This window comes from Pleuronectes platessa, chromosome 12, assembly GCF_947347685.1.
Source record: "Pleuronectes platessa chromosome 12, fPlePla1.1, whole genome shotgun sequence".
Lineage (NCBI taxonomy): Eukaryota > Metazoa > Chordata > Actinopteri > Pleuronectiformes > Pleuronectidae > Pleuronectes > Pleuronectes platessa.
The window spans coordinates 10,156,312-10,180,305 of record NC_070637.1 but is presented as its reverse complement, the minus strand read 5'-3'; the positions used below and the strand labels follow the sequence as shown (position 1 = coordinate 10,180,305).

The following is a 23,994-nucleotide window of genomic DNA, read 5'->3' as shown; positions in this document are numbered from 1 at the left end:
TGAGATGTTTGATATTGATTGCTGGCTGCTGTCGAAATTTAGGTCAATTCCCTCTGAGAGTATTTATTATTGTTTTACAGAATTGCATGGATAAATGTATCCAGTTTATTGCATGAAAGAACAACAGAATATTATTATAAGATTTGGAGAAAAAAAAGTCATAATATTATGAGCATAAAGTTGTGAGAAAAAGTAATATTAAGTGTAGGGGGAGTTTTTTATGTCAGCCTTTTAGCTGTGTCAAAATTATGAATATTGAGATATATCCCTTTTGTGGAGGAGGATATGTTTGGTATTGGGCAACTGTAAACCTGTCGTGGGATACGTCTGTGTGACATTAAAAGAGATTTACAATGACGACAATCACATTGCTAATCAACATTTTAGATCCAGAGGGAGTGACACTCTGGCAAGCACAGGTTTTCCCCGATATTAACACTATTCTCATGATAAATCACATTATAATTTTTCTTCCTTATGGCCCTAATGCTTGTAGAGAAGACTGTAAAAAAAGTCTCTAACTGAACAATAGTGTAAGAATATGTAAATTATTTCATGCCTTCTCAGATCTATCCTGCGATGGGTGACGGTGTGGGAAACCATCGAATCTGACTGGTTGTTGAGTTGTACAGATGTTTTGATGGCCAGATTTTTCACGACAGCTTTGTGTGTTTGTTTGTGTGTGTGTGTGTGTGTGTGTGTGTGTGTGTGTGTGTGTGTGTGTCTGTGTGTGTGTCTGTGTGTGTGTGTGTGTGTTTCCCTCGAGAGGAGGTGGGTCGTATTGAATGTTATAGCTTGTGTGCACATATATATGCGGTGCAGTTGTGTATAAGTGCATCCTATTGTGTTCAAAGATTTGCTGCTGCTGGGGGGGCATCTTCTCATGTTTCATACATGAGCTTGTTAACGACGCTGAGATTTGCCCTCCTCTCCGTCCTGACTAGCGCTTAGCCAGCCTGCCTCTGCCTCCTCCGGCGCAGCTCACTGCTGGCAGGAGGGCGCCGGAAGCAACATAAGCCATCCATCCCACTTTATGCCCCACAGAAAAATCTGGCACCATAAGAGGACCTTTGCCACAATAGAAATCTCCTTTTTACCCCGCGGCCGTCTCCAATTGTATCCCCTCTCCGAGCAGTGGGAATCATCTTTCTTCACTTCTTTCTTTGTCTAAAAAGAGAGCGGGAGCCATCTGGGCTTTTGTGCTGAACTGTGCTCTTGCGGTTTCTCCCCACAATACCATCGCTAACAGTGACGACTACCGCTCCTAATAGAGCCTGTGTACCAGATAGCTAATGTCAACGCTGTTCTTAATGGTATTAGAGCTGTGATTTGTTGCTAGGATACGCCTGCACGGCTAATAAAAGTAGTAAATGAAGTGCAAGTAACAGGCTGCTGTTCTCCCTGTGCTTCCCTCTCCACACAGAGAGCCGACTGAAAGAGAACACCACCAAGTATATCGAGCTGTTGGAGGACAGGCTGCACAGGTAAGTGTACAGAGGCATTGTACACAGGAGACTCAATATTCCACAGCACGGGGACGTAAACAGAGCAGCAGCCTCCGAGGACATTCCTCTCACCTCTGTCGTCCTCTAATTAGAGCGCTGTCTCCCCAACACATCACCCCATGTACTCACACCCTTCCCTCATGCTGTTGTCTCCCAGAGCCCCTTTCTCCCGTTTCCCTCCATTTCACCATCTGTGCACTTTGTCCTCCTCCTCCCACCTTTTCACATATCTTCTATATCTTTATGTTTTCAGCTCAGTTCCCCCCCCCCACACACACACATCTGTAAAGCATCCTCTCCGTTTCATTATCTCTATCTGCGTCCCGTAGCCCCTAAATCACTGAGGATGTGTGTGTTGTGTTGCGGGTGGTCGCCCCTGCTGTGTGCTGAGCGGCTGGGACTCTTCCAGCAGAGGGCGAGGAACCCAGTGAACTGATGACACCACACGTCTGTTTATGCTTCCTTATGGAGATTAGAGCTGTTCAGCTCGTCTCTCCAGCAGACACACTGACATACAGTCAGGGCCGAGCAGCTGCGATTCGATCAGCTCATTCTGATTCTGCTGCGTTTTTCCACCATTTGTATTTAGCAGATTGGTTGAATAGAGCTGGTTTCTGTGTTCACCATATGAGCTGTGTCTTCCACTCAGTCTCTTCTTCTCTCTTCAGGTCAGGAATCCCAGGCTCCCTGTAAGCAGGGAAAAGCTGGTATTGTCAGAGCCAGTGTGTCTGTGTGACCTTTGTTTCTGTTTGTGGAGTGTGAGAAGGGGGAGATGTCTGTGGTGCATCCTTGAGAGAGGCAGGGTCACTGCTTTGGATGGGAGCCAGGACTCAGTCACTTTCTGTAGGGTGGTTTGTTGTTAGGGATGTACAGCCTGAGGGTCTCTGGGGTCAAGGGCTGACGCGGCTGCGATCTCAGGGCCCAGCAGGGAAACATGACTCTGAACCTTTTCTGTCAATAGGGCGGGTGGACGCTTTGTTTTTTGTGCGTTTGATTTTTCAAACACACAAAAGTATTGAATGGGGGGAAAAAACGATATAGCAGCAAAAATGACTCACTGGACGAGGTATTTTGAGTAAAAGCACTATTGATGTGTACCACAGACTGTATATAAAGATGGACGACACGGCTCCACTTCCCCCCACTATCCAGTAAAGAAGCCAAAACAAAGGCAGTAGTTATTGGCCGGTGGATCTGCTGTAGTTTGGTCCCGCTGATAAATATACACTTGGCCAATCCTGAGTCAGTCTCAGCTGTCAATCATGACGTTTCAAGCCATTTTTATAGCATCAAATAAGAAAGAAAAATGAACATTTAGACAAACATCATCGAAATAAGAACTTCCTAAAATGATAGAAACCACCAAAGAAAGTTATTTCAGCCGTTCTTTGACTTATTAGTATGAGCCATGTCCCATCTACTAAAAGGTACTCTGCAGGGTTTACAATTTATACTGTAGCCAGCCACCAGGTGGCAGTAGAGATGTTTTGCCCTCACTTTCTGGATCCAGTGATATCATCCACCTTTAAATACAGGCTTTGTATGTATACACAAGGCAGACTTCCACACATACAGTATGGAAAAAACCTTTAAAGAGTAATGCTCCTTCAACAGAATAACTTGAAATAAAAGTTCAATAACTTAAACAGCAAAAAGGATCACTGTCACAAAATACCTATCCCCAAAAACAAGACCTAGAAAAGCTGCTAATACAGTTCAAAGACCACAGAACTCTCCTATCTCTAAGTCATACATCCTTCAAAGCTGGGTTTGAAAACATCAGATGCCATGAAGATTGAATTCTCTCCACCACCATTTTGGAGTGACACGCTATTCTCTTGCAATATAAATGGTTCTCAGATGATGAATCATACTGATGTTATTGATAACCTGACTCTAGTAGACTCTCGTCGTGTTCAGACATTTTCGGAAACATCCATCCAGAGCCTTAGAGAACATTGTAGAAGATTCCCTGTGATGAATAGCATTACTGAAGTTACCCCCAAAAATAACTATATATAACTCTTTATTCTAAATTCATTACTCATTCTACTCTGGTGTGAGATTATAAATCCAGGAAGCAGATCTTTTTCCTTCCTCTTATCCTTCCATTAGGTTGTGAGGCTGGAGCCAATCCCAGCTGATGTTGCGTGAGAGGCGGGGAACACCACCAGTTTGTCACAGGCGTAGGTCACAGGGCTGACATATGAAAACAAACAAGCATTCACACTCACAGTCACCCCTACAGGCAATTCAGAGTCGCTAATTATCATAACCTGCATGTGTTTGGACTGGGGGAGTAAACCTGACTAATCGGAGAACACCCACACAGACATGAGGAGAACATGTGAACTCCACACAGAGAGACGGTTACTGAAGCAGGGTTTAAACCCAGAACCGATTCTAAACTGGTGTGGTGGGGTAGGGACCAAGAGAGAAACCATTCAAGGATTTGTTTACCACTTTCTTCATTGCAAGATTTAATTTTTCAACAAATAATGCAGAGATCCCATGAAGAAAATCTGGCATATGAAGTGTGCTGCTAGTACCTATTAACAGGTACAATTCGGTGCAGATCCAGTCTCTGAGTGCCCTTTTAGCTGAGAACTTAATTCTTAGCCTAGAAAAGAGTTTGAATACTTGATGCATTTTTAAGTCCTGTTTTAATTGAGCTCTTATGTAGAGTGATGCTCTCTTTCAGTCTCGCCTATTATATAGATTATACGTGTCACACCTTGGCTCATGCTGAACAAAAGGAGGGACACATGCATGTAACTGAAAGCAAATATATTGTAAAGAAATAAAAATGAATTGTAGTCTAGACAATTAACCTACAACAAAAACTAAGGGCTTTAAAAGCAGGGAGGAGAAAAAGACTGGCTGAATGTCACCAGCTTACAGTGAGCAGGTTGATACTCTGAGTGGTGGTTGCCACAATCAAATCAACACATGGGTAGAGAAAAATAATTTAGATTCATTGTGAAACAGTTGCAGGTAAGAGAACGTCAGCTGAGTAGATGGTCCTGCATGTATACACATTATTTGTGCTGTGTCACCCAGACCACCTCCCAATGTGGTCTTAATGTTCAGATGACCAATCTTGATGGGATCACTCACTCATTTTAAAACTGAACCGGGTCATTATCATTGAGAAAGATAAACATATTAAACGACACCTTCTCAGGTTTTGGTAACTCCTGAAGTAGTTTACCTTCTCATCTCTTTCTCTATTGTATTTGCTCTAAATCATCAGATCAGCTCCCACAACCAGAGTAAATCAGAAATGCAGCTCTGGCTTTCGGACGAGAATCGGTAGCTTCCACCAGCTCCAGTTTGCCACAACAACACCAATTCAGCTTGACTCAATGAACATACAGGACGCCCATCATCCAGTGAACATTTTAGCAGTCACCCCTAATGTACATTATCGCTGATGGAGTGCTGTGATGACGGGAGGTGAGGAGAGGATGGAGGAGGAGAGAGGCAGATTAGTACTGGGGAGATGTCTGGTCTCCGTGGAGACGGATGGGGAAAAAAAGCAATTATCTCCTCCTTGCTAAGGACTAGAAAAGGATGTTTGGTACAGTGGAGATGCCGTAAGTGTGTCACCAGAACAAAACACATTTTATATAGATTAGAAGCATGGCACAGTTGTTGAATACATTATGTAGATGTTTCATTAGGAAATGCCTCCTAATATATATATAAATATATATATTTATGCAATCTTCTGTTGAGTGTTGGATGCCAGTCATCTTTGATAGAATGCAACCAGTGTCGTAGTCATTTAAATACCCAGACAAAACATGTTCTCCTGTAAGATTTAAGTCACAAAGGAAATAGGTGGAAAAAGTCTTTTCAGTTCCAAAACCTTGAATGTGTCAAACAGAAAAAGTAAAGTGCTGGATGTAGACTGAAATCGGTTGCTCTAATGACAGCTGTAAAAACCTCTCCAGACATCAAGCCACCCACCTTACAAATGCTTCACTTCATTCACCATCCATCACACCTCTGATGCAGCAGTCAACACCTTGTATTTCACCATATTATTAGCACCTCCAGTCAGCTGGTGTTATTTGAGATGCTGCAGCACGATTAAGGTGAAAGATTTTAGATTTTCTAACGAATGTGTTACTTTGTGTTCATGGCTTTTGTGTAAACTCAACATGAGGGGCACTGACATGAGGCGACAAGCGAAAGTTTATTTTGTTTTTGTCGAGTTCACGAGCCAAAATTAACAGCTTAGTCCAAAGATATGAGCTGTTTATCACACTCTGACTGATATTGATATTCAGGTGTGAAGGCTGAAGATGCAGGTGATCCAAGGAAAATTGACTTGACTGGACTTGTTTACTTGAAGCCAGGGCCGGATCACGAGGCGGGGCTGACATTTGATTGGCCCCTGAATTGCCCCTGTCCTTTCAGTAGTCTTTAAACACAGAAAAATTACACTTACTTACAATGCTATAACAATAAATCTGACAATGTGTTAACAAGTATTATTAAGAACACAATGTGCTTTAACAAAGTACAATTATCCAAGTATATTTAATGATGTGTGGCATGGAATCAAAGCTACAGAGCTAAAAGTAAACAAGGGATGCCTTAAATGTGCATCTTACTGAAGCATGAATTGTGCATGGATGTTGGACATATAATGTGCCCCTCTGTGTAAATTTGGGACCTTTTATGGCCCCCGATTCAGAAAAATCTAGATTTGCCAATGCTTGAAGCCTCTTGGGTAAACACGACCTTGTCCTCACACACATCCGCTGAGCGTATGTCCTGGTTCCGGGTAGCGTTCAGTATAGTGGTCTGACGGATTGTGAACCTGCTCCGTCCCTTTTCAGCTAATGGAGATTCTAAGTGAACCTTCTGGTAGCGGCAGGACCACACCGCTGCTCCCTCGTTCAACACTTGTATTTATAATCCCTCCTCTGTAGCTTTATGTGTGCGTACGTAACGCCAAGAGAAAAAGCAGTCCTGTCAGTCAGCAGTCCCATAGGGGGGGCTGAGACACTGCAGAAGGAGCTTGCCTGCCTTGCTCGTCTCCTTATTACTGGGCCGTCAGCAGAGCAGCTCACCCACACCCTGCCACTGTCAGATGGCGGGCCGAGAGGCTGCCACCAATTAACCCTCGGGCGTCGGGTTCACACCGACGGGCACCAGGACGCCACCATCACAGGGAAGCTTAGGCACTGACATTTTGCCTGAGTTTTCAGCGCACTTAAGCCAGTGCCAGTTGTCTGTAATGAGTTGTGGTTGTTGTCGCTGAAGAGGAGCTTTCAGTGATGGATGAAGGAGGCTTTGGCATTTTTAGAGGAATTTATGATTGTTCAACACTGAAACCCAACAGAGAGTGATTTATAAGCATGCATGTGTGTAAGTAACACAAATGTGCCCAAATATGTGTGTGTATGTGTGTCTCTCTCCACTTCAGAAGAGACAAATAACAATGGCATGGCTCACTGGGCGCATCCCCACTATGGCAGAATACAGAAGCAGTGGCGTTGAGTAGCAGATTAGTGAGGGCAGGGGGGCCGGGCCGGGTAATTTTTTCTATTGTCTGTTCGCCAAATGAAGGTTAGAGCCGGGCTGAGAGGCGTGCGTTGGCAGCGTACAGAGGTTGGCAGTCTTTTCAGGCAGGAGATGGGCTGGAAAACAAGTGGCATTCAATTTACGGACGACCTCATCGCTGAGAGAGAGAGACAGAGGAACGAAGAGGGAGATTAAATAATATTGTCTGTGAGCTTTTGTGTTTGTTTACATTTGATGGAGAATGGAGCAATTTCGCATATCAAACTGCACAGCAGGAACGCAAACTCTGAGTGGAATTACTGAATATATTCTAGTGGCATATATGTAAGAATATATTTGTGTTTAAAGTAGGAAATAGTTTTTCATCGTTCTGAATCACTCAATGTGAGAATTATTGTTTGTGACAGAGAATCTCCTCCTGGGTTAGGAATCGGCAATGCACAGAGTCAGAGGACATTTCTTCCTTCAAGATGTCTGATCCATCTCATAAATATGAAAACACACGTCCTGGTCCCAGCCCTGTCAGCTTTGGTTTGTTTCGTGCACAAGATTTGTGGAAAAAAGGTTGTTAACGATGAGCAAAGTACAAACAGATTTTACTCTTGAACATAAGCATTTTGTGTGACATGTTGCCCAATTACCCGGATTTCTAACACTAGTGCAGTGCCTGCTCTAAGCCTGCATGTTTGGAGTGGTCTGCCTGTGGTCTGTTGCAGTTATTGAGCAGTGGTAAGATGTTGCGAATGTGCTGTTGTGGTAATCGAAAGCATCACTGATGTTGATGTTTCCCAGTCGCAGCTCTGGTCGTCTGTTTATTCAATTGTCATTAATATCACATGTCCAAAACACACCATATTCAACACTGCACTTCCTTGGGCCGATAAGCAGAGAAGTTCTTGAGATATGTGAGACACTTACAGAAAGACAGAGAGAGATTTCTGCAAATAGCAGGGAATTGATCAGTCGCTTCGGGTCCTGAAATATCACCCGGGTCCTTAGTTGTTTAGGAATTAAACGTGAATATTTCAAAGGTCAAAGGTCTTAAATTTGAGTCTTTGGGGGAGAATTCCATTGAAACAAATTTATAAAACCTTTCCAACAAAGCCATCACCATGGTGGACCGTACTGCATATAATGCTTTTTACTGTATGGCTTTCAGATGCAGCTGCTTAAATGGCCATCCTCTATATACACACTCGGATCTTTGCATCAGAGATATAACAAAGGTCGGAGCGAGAGAGTAGAAGAGGAATGCGTGATAAACAGAAAAGCAATCTTCTCGGCCTCCCCCTGAACTCCTGCTCAGTGACCCCAGCTCTGATGAACACATCCAGGCTCTCCCTCCTATCTCCGCAGTGGCTCTTTGAAGAGAAAGGGCAGCGCACAAAGAGCACATTCACTCTCATTACATTTTGTCAATGGAATTAGAATCTCTGAATGATTCATTTCTCCCCCGTCACTCTTTTGTCAGGCTTTTTTTATAGTGATGTCATTAGAGATGTCCCTCACCCTGCCTGTGCAGCTACTGTGCTCAGTTATCATGCAGACAGTTACAGTCATGACAGGAAGACTGTAACTCAGTCTAGTTTTAGTTTTCTCATATGTCCCATTAGTGTGATCACGATATCTATGCAAATCTATAATCTCTGACAAGTCACAGGTTAATTTATCATCTTAAACTGAATACTATATATTCAGTGCACATTAAGGGCAACATGCTTTAGCAATATTTCCCTTTTTATGTTTATGTAATAACTGTTAATAAATTCAGGTTAATAAATTCAGTTAAAGGTTCAGTGTGTATAATTTAGTGACATCTAGTGGTGAAGTTGCATGTTGCAGCTGAATACCCCTCACCTCACCCTCCCCTTCCAAGAGAACCTGTGGCAGCCTACAGTTGTCATTAAAACTCAAAATGTGTTTAGTTTGTCCAGTTTGGACGACTTTCGTACAATTTAGATGAAACACACCAGTGAAAACATCACTAGGATTATTTGATATTCAATTTCTGCCAACAGATCCCTTTCACCTAAATCTTACACACTGGGCCTTTAATAGGTTTCTACACTGTATATGCTCCTTCATTGTCTTGCTTTGAGTTTGTGAAGACACACATTAGTCTCATGTCTGTTTTGAACCGCAGCCAGGGCGTGATTAGCTTAGATTAGCTTAGCATAAGGACTTAATATGCATTAAGGGGGAAGAAGCTTAACCTAGCTTTGTCAACAATATACCTGCTAACACCACCAAAGTTCACTATAACATGTCCTATCTCATTTGTTTAATCTATACGCTGACAGACATGCATGAGACAACATGTTTTGCATTTCGGTTTGTATAGAGATTTACCAACTGAGGGCCGGTGCACACTGCAGGATAATAGGGCCCATTTTAGACCCGGTTCGCAGGTGTTCCTGATTAGAGGCCAGTTGGAGTCGATTATCTGCCCAAATAATCCTAAAGTGTGACGGGTTTAAAAAATAATCTTAATGCTACCGGTTGTATCAGAGCCTCCCTGATCTTAAATAATAGATGATTGACACAGACACAATCCTGAGCTTAAACCTGCAATAGCCAATGAGAGCAAGCATACCAGGAAATGTCACCACCCGGATGTATCTTGTTTCACCTTCTCTTTTTAGGTTTTTAGCTTAGCTGCAAAGTCATGTTAGATCGTGCAAGTTTCTGTGAGAACTTAAGTCTCTGGAACCACTACTGTGGAACAATTTCCTACAATCGGCTAATTATGAATGTCTAATTATTTTATGTGAAAAACATTTTGAATTATATCTAATAATTTGATAGTGTAAACATTTTCATAATTATTTTATCTCTATTATATATAAAGTATAATCTTAGTAAATCATTTGGTAATTTAGTGTGTCGTGTTTATAATTTACCTGTCACACCACTCAGTCCCATAGAGCCTGACATTGTGTTGTATTGCTTTGTTCAAACATATTGTATCACTTTCTATCATACTTAATCTTTTACTGCTTTGTGTTGTATTTTGTGTCTTTTATTGTTTTTGATCTGTCATTTTGTATATTTGACCAGGCTTGTCTCTTTCTCTGTGCAGTTGCGGCTGTCCAGGTCTAGAGCGGATCTGGGAAGCGGACCTGGAAGCGTGTCACCTGTTCCTACGAGGCCTCCAGCTGCGCACCCCAAGCTGCAGTGGACCAGTGGAAGTCGAAGACCTCCCCGCCATCGCAGTGTATCCTCCAGCCCAGCCGTGCACCAAAGAGGAAGAAGACTGCGCCATGCTGACCGCTTTAGGGGGGCGCTGGTGTCCTGAAGCCAACTTGCAGAACTCAGAGTTCACCAAGGTAGCACAACAATGTCTTGTAAACAACCCACAATCTTCTGTATTATTCACCAGGATACCCGTGCATGCAATGGAGAGTGCATAACCGATCGGTGCAGCTGGATAAGATACATATCTCCAGCATAAAAGATTGAGGTGTTCAATCGCTGAAGTCATCTTTGCCTCGGAAAGTTCAAACGCACGTTCACAGCCGGTTTCTTTCACCTTGGTGTTAAAAGTGACCTCAGATAGAGTCCGCCCGCTCCAACCTTCTTACCACCTAAGTGGAGAGGACATTTTCAGAGCTGTCAGAATGTAAGAGTCTGTCAGGGAGAGTGAGATGAGCGGTTATCTATTAGCACGTTTGCTCGGAGGCATTTCGGAAGCAGGAAAATGTGGGCGTGAGGGAGGCAACCATTTGGAAATATTTTGGCTTCCTTCAAGAGTTTCATTTTGAAGAGTGCAGATTTAACTGTTTCTGCATGATTACGTGCATTTAGAGGGAATGCACGTGTGTGTGTGTTAGAGAGAGAGAGACAAAGAGAGCGAGAGAGAGAGACAGAGAGACAGAGAAACAGAGAGAGAGAATTCCCTGAGTTGCTCTCAGTGAGTTGAGGTCCACTGCCTCAGGGCCGAGTCCACTCATTCTCTCCTCTCCTCACACTTCCTCTGCCCACATAGTCTGACACACATGTCTGAGATGGGAACAAAGCCAACAGACCCAGCATTAATAAAACTCAATAGCACACTTGCTATATTTTGTCTCACACATTGTGATTCAACTTAATATTTGCTGTTTTTCAGCTGTAGTTTAGACTTGGTTCAGAATAAATGTAAACGATTGTGAGATGTTTGTCGATGGTTTTAACCGGCGCAGCTCTTGTTGCATGTATTCTTTTCTTTGTTGTGTTTAATTGTCCCACTTTGGTGTAGTGTCTTTAACTTCTCGCAGCCGGGCTTCGTGCATCCATAAATAAACACATTGCATCAATGTTTTCTGCCCCTGAACACATTCTATAAACTGCATGCATCCATTTCCTGCTTTCCCTTTGTTTCTCTCTGCTTCTCTTTCTGCTCCCAAAGCCCGGCCCCTCCTAACATTTCTCCGGGAACTAAAAGGTGAGACTGCCAACCTTTTTTTTCTTTTTCTCAGTACTTTGCTCTCTATTGTGTTTGTCTTTGTTCGAAGCTGGAAATTCTGCAGCAAAGATACTCTTTAAATTGTCCAAAAATAAATTTTGTACGTTTGAGAAATAGGCGGAGATCATTGGATATTTGTGGAGCTTTAGTGCAGACCTGCTCACTTCAGAAATCTCTTCCAGAAATGTGTCATTATTTTTTCTCACAGAGAGAACCTCTGGCATCCACGGGGAGAGAGGCAGACACACACCTTAACTGTTAATGCTCACAGCGTTTTACATTAAACAAACATTAATTTCGCTGATACTCTGATATGTTCTGTTTGAGAAAAAGAGAAGAGATGGAGGATACAGTGGATGATTTGGGGATTTTTTATCTACAGATAATTTTATGTAGAAAATATAAAAGAGAAACTTATATTACTTTTTGTTAGATGTGAGTGTCTTTGTCTCACGGCAGCGGAAAATAGAAGCTGATCGGTTTAATGGCAGAAAGGATTTTTACAATCTGCCCGTCACAGATGATAAGTGTGTGATTGGTGTCCCAATGCAGTGTTTAAAGATCTCATATTAGATACAAGCTGTAGATAACGCACCTGCGTTAACTGAAGAGCAAAGCATCCGATGCTGCCACATGTTACACAATTTTTAATTAAAAAAGAAGAATTAAAACTTTGCTGACTGTTATCGCCTCCTTATGTACTTAACCTAAAGCCACTAACAATATGTTCTCCTCCAATAGGTATAGTAATTAACTCCTTCCACAGTGAAGAATGTACAATAACATTCTTTGCATACTAACAAAGAAACCTGCGGTGCAGATGAGCCAGTTAATCTATTTTCTCCCTGTCACTTTTGGTGATGAATAATTACAACCTTTGCTCATTATGATGATGCAGCACACATACAGTACACAGCCGACATAATTGCAGTCTCAATTATTCATGAGCAGGTTTACGACTGTGTGGCCTCAACATATGTTTCCCTCGTTCTGTTGCAGAAGCTGGAAGAGTTTCTGTTCTGCATGGAGGAGAATCACCCAGAGGTTGGTGACGCTAACACTGTCGGCGTGGGAGTGAATGTTATCAGTTTGAATGACAGTCTTTTTTGCATTGACACTGGGACACAGCAAATTCTATCAGTGGACCTTAACTCAAACATGACCTCTGTCCTCTTTTTTAACTGCCTGATCAATACTGATCTACATGAGAAGCCTGGGTTGCTGTGGCAGACTTGTCTGAGTTTGCACAATGGCCTCTATTTATTCAAGGGAGAGTTTTGCTGAGCATGCGTTCTCCCTTCTGCACCTCCCTGCTTTAATTCATACAATTATACTCTTTCACACCTGGAAGGCAAACGGGACAAGGACACAGACACTTGATGAGGGTGTGTCCCGTGCAAGTTTCCAAACAGTAAACTGTTGGTGGTTTGTATGTGCGTGTATGTGTGTGTATGTGTGTGTATGTGTGTTTAATCAGAGTTTAACTGTTGGAATTCATCTGCATGTGAACTTAGTGCTTTAATAAATTATAATTTTATGCCTGGAGCGTGAGTCAGAACAAACAATAAAATGAAAAGTCAGTTGATAACAACCATTTATGAGCATGTGACAGCTTTATAGTCGGCTCCTGGAGCTAATTCCATTCTTAATTTAAAATTCAAAACGTCCTTTTAATTAAATTGTTTGTGTTCAGTAAATTGTTTGATAAGTCACTAACACAAACCATGAGTCTAGCTTATCAACAATTATCTTACTATTATAGTGATAAACCTGCACCATTATGACTAAAAGGATTGATTGAGGGGGAGCAACTGTAACTTGCCCACATATGGACATGTATGCAGCCTGGCGTCCCATTGAATGATGGAAAAATTGATATGAAATGTTTCAATCACAATAAACCGCATTGCATCGCTCTGTCAGATGATATGATGGCTGGTAAATAGGATCTGGATGGTGTTGTGGTCGCCTTGTGAAGGAGTTGGATTCTCTCCCTCGCAGAGCATCTGACCTCCTTATCCTTTCCTTAATGACTTTAAGTAAATGATTTCCACTTAGCCGCTGCCAAGCGGCTGCCCTGCTACCACAATGGAGATTGATTGGTGTGCGTGCGTGCATGTGTGTGTGTGTGTGTGTGTGTGTGTGTGTAAGGGGCTGCTCTATTTTCTTCTAATCTCTACTAATTGTTCTTTTATCCTCTCAAGGTCCGTACATTCCCTTCTTCACACTGACCTGCAGAGCCAAACAACAATGGAGACATTAGGAAACTGAAATGGCTTTAAAGGCTTTTGTTTAGAAGTGTTAATCAGGTTGTTTTGAGGTTAATGTCAGTGGATTTAAATCAGCCCTATACGAGTGGTTGACTAGAGATGATTGCTGGGTCACAGTGGTGCACGATCATTATGCACAATATAATGCATCTTTAAATAAAAACAGTAATTTACTTGAAATATTATCTATGATGCTCGTATTGTGTCATGTCCTGTTAGTAGAAAAATTGTGAGGTTAATTTCTCGTTTAAAAACAAAAAGTAAACATACTGAGTCTAGTTAGTGTGTGTATGGAAGTGGGTCACAGCTACATGCTAACAGCTAACAACTCATACTGTTGAATCATTGTAGCCATTAGATTACTAACTACCAGATATGAGTTAATCAAATGCTAGTTAATTTCCTCTCAAGCCCAAAATGAATTCAGCTACTTTAATGTTTTATTAAAGTAATTATGAACTAATGCTCATACAATATTGTCTCTTAGTGTTGTCCGCCTGGTGCCAAGTGTTGGCCTAACAGCACCCATGTGAACTCGTGCAATTACCTGCTTCCTGTTACTCATTATTGCTTAAATATCCATGAGTCAGAATATTGAATCTCTAAACAATTTGCTCAACTTCATGCCTCTGCCGTCTTCACTTGTCTAATAACATCAACACGCCAGCACACGTATGGCTGGGATCGCATTACGCAAAATTGACATGATGAAATCTCATGTTTTCCTATTTCGTGGAAGGCAGAGGGAGCAGACAAAAGTCATTTGTGTTGTTTCGATCCCCAGCAGGAGCACGGTCACAGCTTTTCTAATAGCTGTGCCAGATTTTATTTTGTGTAAAGTGTTGCTAACAAACTATCAGTGCTCTTTGTAACCGTGTCATCCTGCACAGAGAGCTTTTGTTTTCTATCTCGCGGCTGTATTGACTTAACAGAAGCTGACTGGAGGCTGTAATGTATAGAATCAATCAGCCAAACAAATAAAGCACTCTTATCTGCGGAAGATTCCTCTAACCTTGGTAAACAAACAGCTCGCTGATCTATAAATCGACTGTCTTTCTTCTCGGAATGGACGGACAGGGATTCAAGCTTCACACACAGCTGAGGAAAGTGTTTGTGATCACTTGTTTGTTTACAGTAAAAGCCTCTATATGCACAAAGACAACACGTTTTTTATAAATCTTGCATGCTGTGGGCCGCTCTGCCTTTGAGTCCTTGTTAATTCTTTAATTGCATCAGGGATGACTTGTGCACGCCGCCATGCCTCAGGCCTGTTGTTTTGTTGTACATTTCTTTTGGGGTGTTACATCATGCATAGAAGGAGCTATTTCAGGACAGAGGACCACAGACACGACTTGCCGGTGATTGTTCTGACACCTCTGAGCTGCGGGGAGTTGATATTTCCTACCTGCAGCCATGAGTCAGATTAGACTTACTATGTGTTGCTTGACAAGAGCGCTGCGTCTGGGTGCGCGCGGGTGCAAGTGTCTGTTTACTCCGAGTGCGTACTGTGTGCTCCGGTGCGTGTGCTTGTGTCCTCTGCTCTTGATAAGTGTGAAGAAACTAGGACACGATGTCTGGAAAGGGGCCTGTTCTAATTATGTCCGGCTCGGCTCTGTGAATGCTTTGCCCTCTGCTGCTCCCTGCTCCTCCACCAACCTCCAGTACAGCAGTGTCCTCAGGTGATCTGCAGGTACGCCGCCAAATGCTGAGCGCACACACACCCGTGGTGTGTGCTGTGTACATTATGACCTTGGCGCAACAGAAATGTTGGCGTCCTCATATGTTGCCTGTCCAGCTGTTTTTCCACTCAGAGTGAATGATTTAGTGTGAGTGAGACGAACTAAGTCCAGGAAAACTCTGAAAGCTCTGACTCATGCTTATTAATGGTGACTTTAGACCAAAGAATATATCCAATATTCATACATATAATATAATATATCTACATATGTATATGCAAAGTTCTTGGGTGCTCTTAGGTGTGAAATGTTGACTTTATGTTTATTTTTTACATACTAATTTCCATGTAATTTCTTTACATAAGTTCAATATATAGGGTCACTAAGTGTTTAGATGGTGTGAATAAATCAAATAACTTGAATGATTTAATAGAAAAAAGTAACCTATACATTTATACATAAGCCAGTTTTAAGTAATTCAAACATAATTCATTATTTTGAGTGTTTAAAAGTGTCAAGGTTGTTTGTACCGAGTTTAAAGAAGAACTTGTTTGTTGGTTTTTATAATTTAAGACGAAACCCAGCACATGACACAGCAATGCTACAAGTGTTGTTGCACTGTGGCACTCTTCAACATTATTTATAAGTACAAGTTTAAGATTTGTTATGAGACAGTACAAGATGATGGTTGTGACACCATGTTTTATAGTGTGTATCTTTGTCACGTAGTTATGATGTTTAACAGGACGCTCTGGGCTCTGTTTTAACAATCTCAGTGCATGCGGCAAGATTTAGTGGAAGTGAATGTGCACCCAGTTGTGTGGGGAGCTGTCAGATCTGGCCCCGGTTATCTTTGGTGGCAGAACCATGACAGCGGCCATCTTTGAACCTCTCACAGTGCGACGTATAGGACCAAAGCCACAACCAAAGATACCGCCATGTTTCTTTTTTGGTCATATTTCATCTAGGACTCACAATCCGACGTTGTGTAGCTGTAGGGCTGGTGACTGAAATCCGGTGATAATCAGACAGCGGTTCCTAATTGGCTGATACCTATCCACTGAATCACTGTGCAGAATTTGGTGCTGGGCTATGAACTGGAAATGTTGCTGTGGTGAGACAAGTGATGATGAGTTTGGAACTGGAGCTATTAAATTTTGATTTATTATGTAATTATCTCTTAACGTTTAGTGTGTGGAATTTCATCTTCCAATTTGCCATAGCAATAAAAAAGCTGCTCTACCCAATCCTGTTAGCCTGCGTGTAGACACAGTTGTGTTCATTTATTCTAAAATACCAGATCCATATTTGTACATTATATTGGAACCCCTGCAGCTCTGTGTGTTACTCTGTACCCATCATTTCATCCCTTGTTTCCTCTTCCTGCCAGGACGGGTGCAGCGAAGCTGAGGCTGCAGACCTGACAGAGCGCTGCGAGCTGATCAGTGACAGACTAATGACCTTGGAAGATGAATTGCAGATGGCCATACTAAACCGGGATCAGGCCCTCACCCATATCCTTTCACTGCTGTCGGAATTTCCATGTATCAGACACACACACACAGCGTACAGTTTAAATGTGTGTGTGTGTGTGTTTCTGTCTCCGTTCATCCATCTTAAGGACCTAGTTTCCTCAAGGCCCTCACGTCCTCGCTTCCTTTACGCTGACTGATGCTGGCTTTCGGTGACTTTACCTTTTGAGGAAAACAAAACAAAACACCTGTCTTATCTGACATTATGGGTCCAGTCGGGGAGGGAATCGAAAAACAATTGGGGATCAGAGGATTTGTCTGGACAGGCTGGACGTGCCCCGCTGGAAAATGAAATGGTTAAAGTCCAAGCAAGGTTATGAGAGGTCCGGTGATGTGGGCTGGCAGTCAGCATGGGCTGAGGTTGAAGTCAGCCGAACAGAGGCAGCGCTGCGGCGGACGAAGGAATGTCAGTGTAATGACTCCGCTCACGTAATATCTTAATGTCCATCCGCTTTCTGACCCCCCCCTTCCTCTCCCCCCTCCCCCAGCTTCCGTCTGCTCGCTTCCACTTGCCGGTGCGGGCTCGGAGGAAATTACAATATCCATGATAATGACTCAAATGAAACTGTTGAGGCTGATACAGGTCACAATACATCATTTTCCGTGCTAATTAGAACGCTGATTGGAAATAGATTAGCGTGTTTTTCTGGCTCCTCTTTCCCCCTGTACACCGCTGGCTTATTAAGACAGATAGAGAAGGTGATACTTCTATCCAGGGATGGAGAACATTTTCCACCCAACTTGCTGGATTTGATTTATTTTCTGTCCTCTTCTTCTTTCCTCTGCTCTCCCGATGAAGAGGTTCCTTTAGCTACAGCATCTCTAAAAGCAAAGCGTCACACAATGCTTCCCCTCACTCCATTCACATCTGATTAGAGATTCACGTCCTCCCCGCTGCCCTGTCAGGGGTCAGGGCAGGCTCCTCCACTGCTGCATGATATCAACGCAGCCTGGCAGTTGGAGATGGACACAGATTGCTCCGCCTCTCTCCACCTCTCTGTTTCCATGTCCTTGCATGTCATTCATCTTGACTTTTTTTTATGTCGAGCCAATCTTTGCTGAGCAGAGAGCGCCTCGGACACTTAAGTGCACTAAAGAGACGGAGCAATTTTGTTGTTCTGTTGCGGAAATTGAACGCGGGATAACGCTGCTGTTGCCATAGTGACGGGGAGATCAAACCTCCCGTCTCCGAGGGACTTAATTGAATCTCCGCTCTGGATACCATGAGATGGATGGACAAGCACAGGGTTGATGAGGGTTGAGAAAAACATGGCTAGGTGAAATGTTGTCAGTCTTGAGCCATTCTCAGACGTAAACTCCGGAGAGTGTCCACACAATTGGGTCAGGACTTTAACTGGAGTTTAACTTTCATATGAACAACGCAGCAGAAGATTCCCCAGTCAGACATCTCACAACAAGACATCTGCTGAGCATTGTGGCGAGTGGTGGCCCAGCATGCAGCACATAATTTATGGATTCCATTGTTCCATGTTTTTGTTTACAGCACATTGGCACTTGCGTCATTGTCTTTCCAAGTTAGCATCTTCTTCAGTGCCTTCAGGTTGAGTATATGACAGCTCTTTTTCATCCTGAGATATTTGTAGTCTTTTTTTTCTTTTCATGTCAGTCGGCTGCAGAAATGTCATCACTAATGAGCGGGGACTCCTCTGGATAATCTCCTGCCGTCTTCTCACATGAGCTTAATCGAGCATTATCCAGAGCGTATGTATGTGGACCACTTCAGGTATTCTTATGGCCCAGAAAATATGGATGTGAGCCTAAAGTTTGTAAAAGAGTTAATGTGTCCTATATATCCCAAAACAACCGTGGGCTATATGGTAAAAGGTGAATATGGAAGAAACTAATTCATTCCACCTTTGGCCCTCGTGGCCCATATATGGGAAACAGGAGCGGACCACCCCGGTGCCATGATTCCACGCTGTATGTGGGCCGGTTGACAGTGTGGGCCAGATATGGGCCAAAAACAACTTCGCTAGGTGGGATAAAGCCCCTCTGGATAATTTCAGGAGATTATCTGGAGTTCAGTGCTTGTCTGAAAGCGGCTTTGGTGGTTAGTTTGAAAGCTTTCCCAACATAATTCTGATTGTCACCATCCCATTCTGATCATCTTGCCTTAAAAAGTCCTGTAGGACCCGCTGCAGTTTTCATGAAAAGCTCTTGAACGCCTGGTTAATTATGAATGGGGACAATCTGTGTCCATTCAGACAGTAAAACGAGCCATCAGGCCCCTTCTGCCGTCAAAGCCGTCCCTGTGATTTTTCCACTTAAGTCGAACACTCACACGATTAATTTGAGTTTCTAAGCAGGTTAAACAACCCCCCCCCCCCAAATGATGACAGCCTCTATCCCGTTTCATCGATGGCTCATGAATTATTTAGCTGGGCAGTCTGTTTGCTTGGGCCCCCCCTCACCAACACCAAGCCTCACAGACGAGATGAGCTCATGAATAGTGGATTGCTTAAATTGGGTGTGACTTGATGATCTGTCCCAGTAATCCGCTCGGTGACCAAATTGGAGATGGATGACTTCATCAGGTTATAGCCATTACCATTAGCCACAGAGGGCCACAAGTGTCACATCGTCCCTCATATTTGTCTGTTGGCATGCGTTTTATTTACGTGCACGTGACTGTTTGACTCTCAGCGTCAGTTTATTCCCTAACTCACTCTGCACAGTCCCTGGATAAAGAAGTTCAGGAGATGAAAGCCGCTCTGCAGACCATGCTCATGGAGCTCCAGGAAGAGGAAGAGGAAGGGAACGAGTTAGCAGATGATGACCACATGAAAATTGGGATTGAGGAGAAAGAAGAGGAGGAGGAGGAGGAAGAGGAGGACGAGGAGGAGGAGGAGGAGGAGGAGGACCAGTACTTCAGTGACAGCTGGGACATTTGAAATGGATGCCTGTAGTGTTTTATGACCACTCACACATGGACCGGCTCTCTGAGACCCTGACCCCGGCTTTGCTGTGGAAGTGATCCCATATCCATTAACTATACAGGCTCCCTCAAAGCGCTTTACAACCAGCCTCTGCGGAACTGCAGAAAGTTTCAGCTACAAAGTCTGTGTGACATTTTATACACAAATAACAAAATATGAAGGATTTTTGTTAAATATAAAAATCAAAAAATAAGGCACTTTATTGCTTATTTTGTCGTTCCTAGCCTAGATATGAAAGAGTCCTATAGACCACTGAGCTTACATGACGATTTTTTCAAATGGGTTATTGGATCCATGTTTTCATGTCATGTCATATTTGTGCAGAGAAAATAAGTGTTTTTTACCTCCAGGTCACAGCTAGGACATAGTATTAGGGCCATTTTTACGAGAATGAAGTCCTAATATTATGAGAATAAAGTTGTAATTTAGGGGAAGCTCTTAATATTGCAAGAGTGAAGTCGTAATTTACGAGAATAAAGTTGTAGTTTTATGAGGTTTATTGAGAGGTTTTCCGCTTTTTCTGACACAGGTAAAAGTTATTTATGTAAAGTCCTAAAACATATAGTGTAACAGTAGTACATAAAGAGAAAACCATACAGTCAGTGCGTGGACTCAGTAGTGTCAGTTACACACTATCCATTGTTTGCTAATATTAGATAACATTAGCCATCATAAATTACCTAAGGAATTCTGTTACACCAACCCCACTGGGCTGAATAGCTTGACAAATGGTGAGGTGCATTTATTATGAACTTTTAATTTATAAATTATTTTGAAAAATATATTTCTTCTTCAAAAAGTATTTTAAACAGGAAATCCAAACTAAAGCTGAAATGACGTCATCCTGCAGCTACCAGTGAATTGGACCAAATCGACAATGTAAACATCTTTTACAGGAAACATTCTTGCACATAAACTTTATACTGCTCATTTTTTTTACTTGTTTTTTGTAGAATTTGACTTTAATTACATGTCATTTTGTGCATTAAAAATAATTTGTGGTGCTACAGAATGTGAGCTAACTTGAAGACTTTTTTTTGTGTGTGTGGAAAATGCAATATTTAGATTTTTTGTTTCCTCCCTGTCTTAAAGCAGTGTATCATTGAATAGATGCTCTGTACTTTATATCGGTCACGTTTGTGTCTTATACATTTTATATATTAAAAGATGAAGGATAAATATGAGTGGGCACATTAAATAAGGATTTGCAACTGCTGTTTTTTTTGTCATTTTGTTTTCTTTTATTCGATGTCAGCTCAGAATACACTTGTGCATTCCACTGGGTGTCACTTAATTTTTTTTGCCGGAAACCTTTTTTCCTGCTTTCACCCATTAATCCTTTTTTTTTTTTTAATTCACTGTGCAGCTTGAAGTGGCTGTATCATACATTTATTCCATACAACATCTCACTAATTACAGCATGTACAATTCAGCCTAATGTTGTGTCCTGCTGTTTTCTTCTTGTATTGAGTTACTACCCCTCCGGTGATTTCCCTCATATAAAATGTGCGGGCATGCTGCCAGGGCAGTGGTGACATGTAGGAGATATCAATACGGTAATAAAGGTTCTCTAGTGAGCTCTTTGGGGGATACATGGGCCTCTATTGTTATCTCACCTCCGCAGTGGCGGTGTGGCTAATTGGGAGGCGGCCCCTCCGAGCACATGGCGGGGGGAAACGGGATGGTGTTGCTTTGTCTCCATCTGAATCATATTTTTATTTGGGGGGGACCGGGGGGCTATTGAGGGATCCGCAGAGGCGTGTCGGCCGTCTTGCGCTCAGGGGTGTAAACACAGCCGAGTGCTCAGGGTTTTTCCACACGCAGCACAATGGGCCTCTCTCACATTACCGCTAGGTTGCAAACCACTCGCCAGGCCAGGAGTCTCCACATCGATCAGCCCCGAGCGGCGCACGGACACGGCCGACACCTTCCTGCCAAACACCCCTATACCTCATAATTGAATCTGTGCTTGCACCATACCTTGCCCCCTGTGGCAGCTCGGCTCATAAAATGGCCACGGAGAAAATGGTTTTCAGTAGACAGGTACACTCACTGTAGTAAGGTGAGATGTTTCATAAGGCCCATGTGAAAGGATGGACTGTGCAGAGGAGGGTCCTTTGTCTCCTCTAACAATAATAGTCTTACACATTATATTATTTTAATCTCTTTTCTTGGTATACATTTTTCATCTGCCCCTCTCCATTGCTGTTGTTCCTGTCATGCTTTATGTTCTTTTAATGGGAAACTAATATGTTACAATTTTTCACGTTAACCTTCGATTCCATAAAATAATAATATTAAAGATATGAAATGCCCCTGGCCTTGGATTTGCCACTATAGGTTACTACAGGTACTAATGTAGTTAGCCAGACATGCTAACATTTGCATCCTACATTCAAAAACACACTGCTAATCAGGATGTTTGCTGTACAGAATTATTATTATTTTTGTAAGAAGTGGGCTAAATGTTATTGATTAATTTTGTATATGCAGTAAATCATTTAATCAATAAACATACTGATATTCTCTTTGCCACTGAGGTGAGACAAATTGACATTCTCCAGTACAAACTGATTCATTTGAAGAATTTCCATGTTTCACTTCGGAGCTCGTCTGAATCCGCCTTCAAGCTAATGAAGGAAAAGGAAGACGGCTGGAAATGAATTTAACAACAGCAAATGACTTGGAAATGCAAGTGTTGCCGCTCCAACTCCGTGTTCGTATGTTTTCTCTGGATTTATGAGAATTATTTCTCAACTGGATGTGAATCAATGGATTATTTCAGGAGTGTGTGTCTGTGCCGGGGTCTGGGATGGGGATTTTTGTATTTGATTCCCCGCTGAGTTGTTCTGTTGTCTGACAGGTACATGTACAAACTCTCTGAACCATGGGAGAATCATATATTGTGTTGCAGCTTTTCCTCTCGCATCACTTCAACCAGACTCACAAACACCATTAATGAATGCAAATTGAGATTTTTGTTTTTTGTAGCCGTGTCTCTCGCATCCTCAGAGATTCCTGTATCCTCCTCTGCAGCTGACACCTTTGTTATGTGTGAGCGACTGTGAGTCTGTCAGTTCTGGTCATTGAGTCAGTGAAGTTAACTCTCCTGAGACGCGTCGTCCACGAAGCAGAAGTGGACACTGAACAAACCACTTTCTGCCACTGGCCTTTTATTCAACTCTTTTCAGCGGTTTTAGGGGTTCGTTCAAATTGAGTCCGCACTTTACCCAACTGCTGAATAAATTCAACATAGTAATTAAACGACGAGGAAATTCAAGTGGAATTAATAAGCATTTTGAATCATTTATCTGAAACTCCTTCCAACTGTGCGTCTCTCTCCTTAAACCCTTAGAGAAGGCAAATAAAAAAAAACAGCAAAAAGAGCAGAGACAATAGGAAATGGCCTCCCTGATGCTTCTTCCTGTGGTCGGCTGATGCTGAAAATCCCACTTCATTATAAACTCCGTACCAGTGGGAGCTGCAGGCTCCTTCAGAAGAATACATATTTCCATCACTTATGGATGTGTGAGAAATGACAAGATTGGAATCTAAGTTTATTTTCATCTTCATTCTCATCTCATCTCATCTCATTTTCGTCCGCTTATCCGGGGTCGGGTCGCGGGGGGAGCAGCTCAAGCAGGGGGCCCCAGACTTCCCTTTCCCGGGCCACATTGACCAACTCTGACGGGGGGATCCCGAGGCGTTCCCAGGCCAGTGTTGAGATATAATCTCTCCACCTAGTCCTGGGTCTTCCCCGAGGTCTCCTCCCCACTGGACGTGCCTGAAACACCTCCCAAGGAAGGCGCCCAGTGGGCATCCTTACCAGATGCCCGAACCACCTCAGCTGACTCCTTTCTAAGTACAGGAGCAGCGGCTCTAATCCGAGTTCCTCACGGATGGCTGAGCTTCTCACCCTATCCCTAAGGGAGACGCCAGCCACCCTTCTGAGAAAACTCATCTCGGCCGCTTGTACCCGCGATCTCGTCCTTTCGGTCATCACCCAGCCCTCATGACCATAGGTGAGGATAGGAACGAAGATCGACCGGTAGATCGAGAGCTTTGCCTTGCG

The 23,994-nt window shown here is 42.8% G+C and overlaps 1 protein-coding gene across 1 annotated transcript in view; it reads left to right on the top strand.

Moving 5' to 3' along the window:
- disc1 (DISC1 scaffold protein) overlaps positions 1-21,138 on the top strand; it is a 43,569-nt gene extending 22,431 nt beyond the window's left edge. Inside the window, exons 10-14 of the mRNA XM_053436412.1 lie at positions 1,424-1,484; positions 10,123-10,369; positions 12,487-12,531; positions 16,824-16,947; positions 19,660-21,138. Coding sequence (XP_053292387.1) covers positions 1,424-1,484; positions 10,123-10,369; positions 12,487-12,531; positions 16,824-16,947; positions 19,660-19,877 — 695 coding nt within the window. The 3' untranslated portion in view covers positions 19,878-21,138. The remainder of the gene's footprint in view (positions 1-1,423; positions 1,485-10,122; positions 10,370-12,486; positions 12,532-16,823; positions 16,948-19,659) is intronic.
- Positions 21,139-23,994: the final 2,856 nt, after the last annotated feature.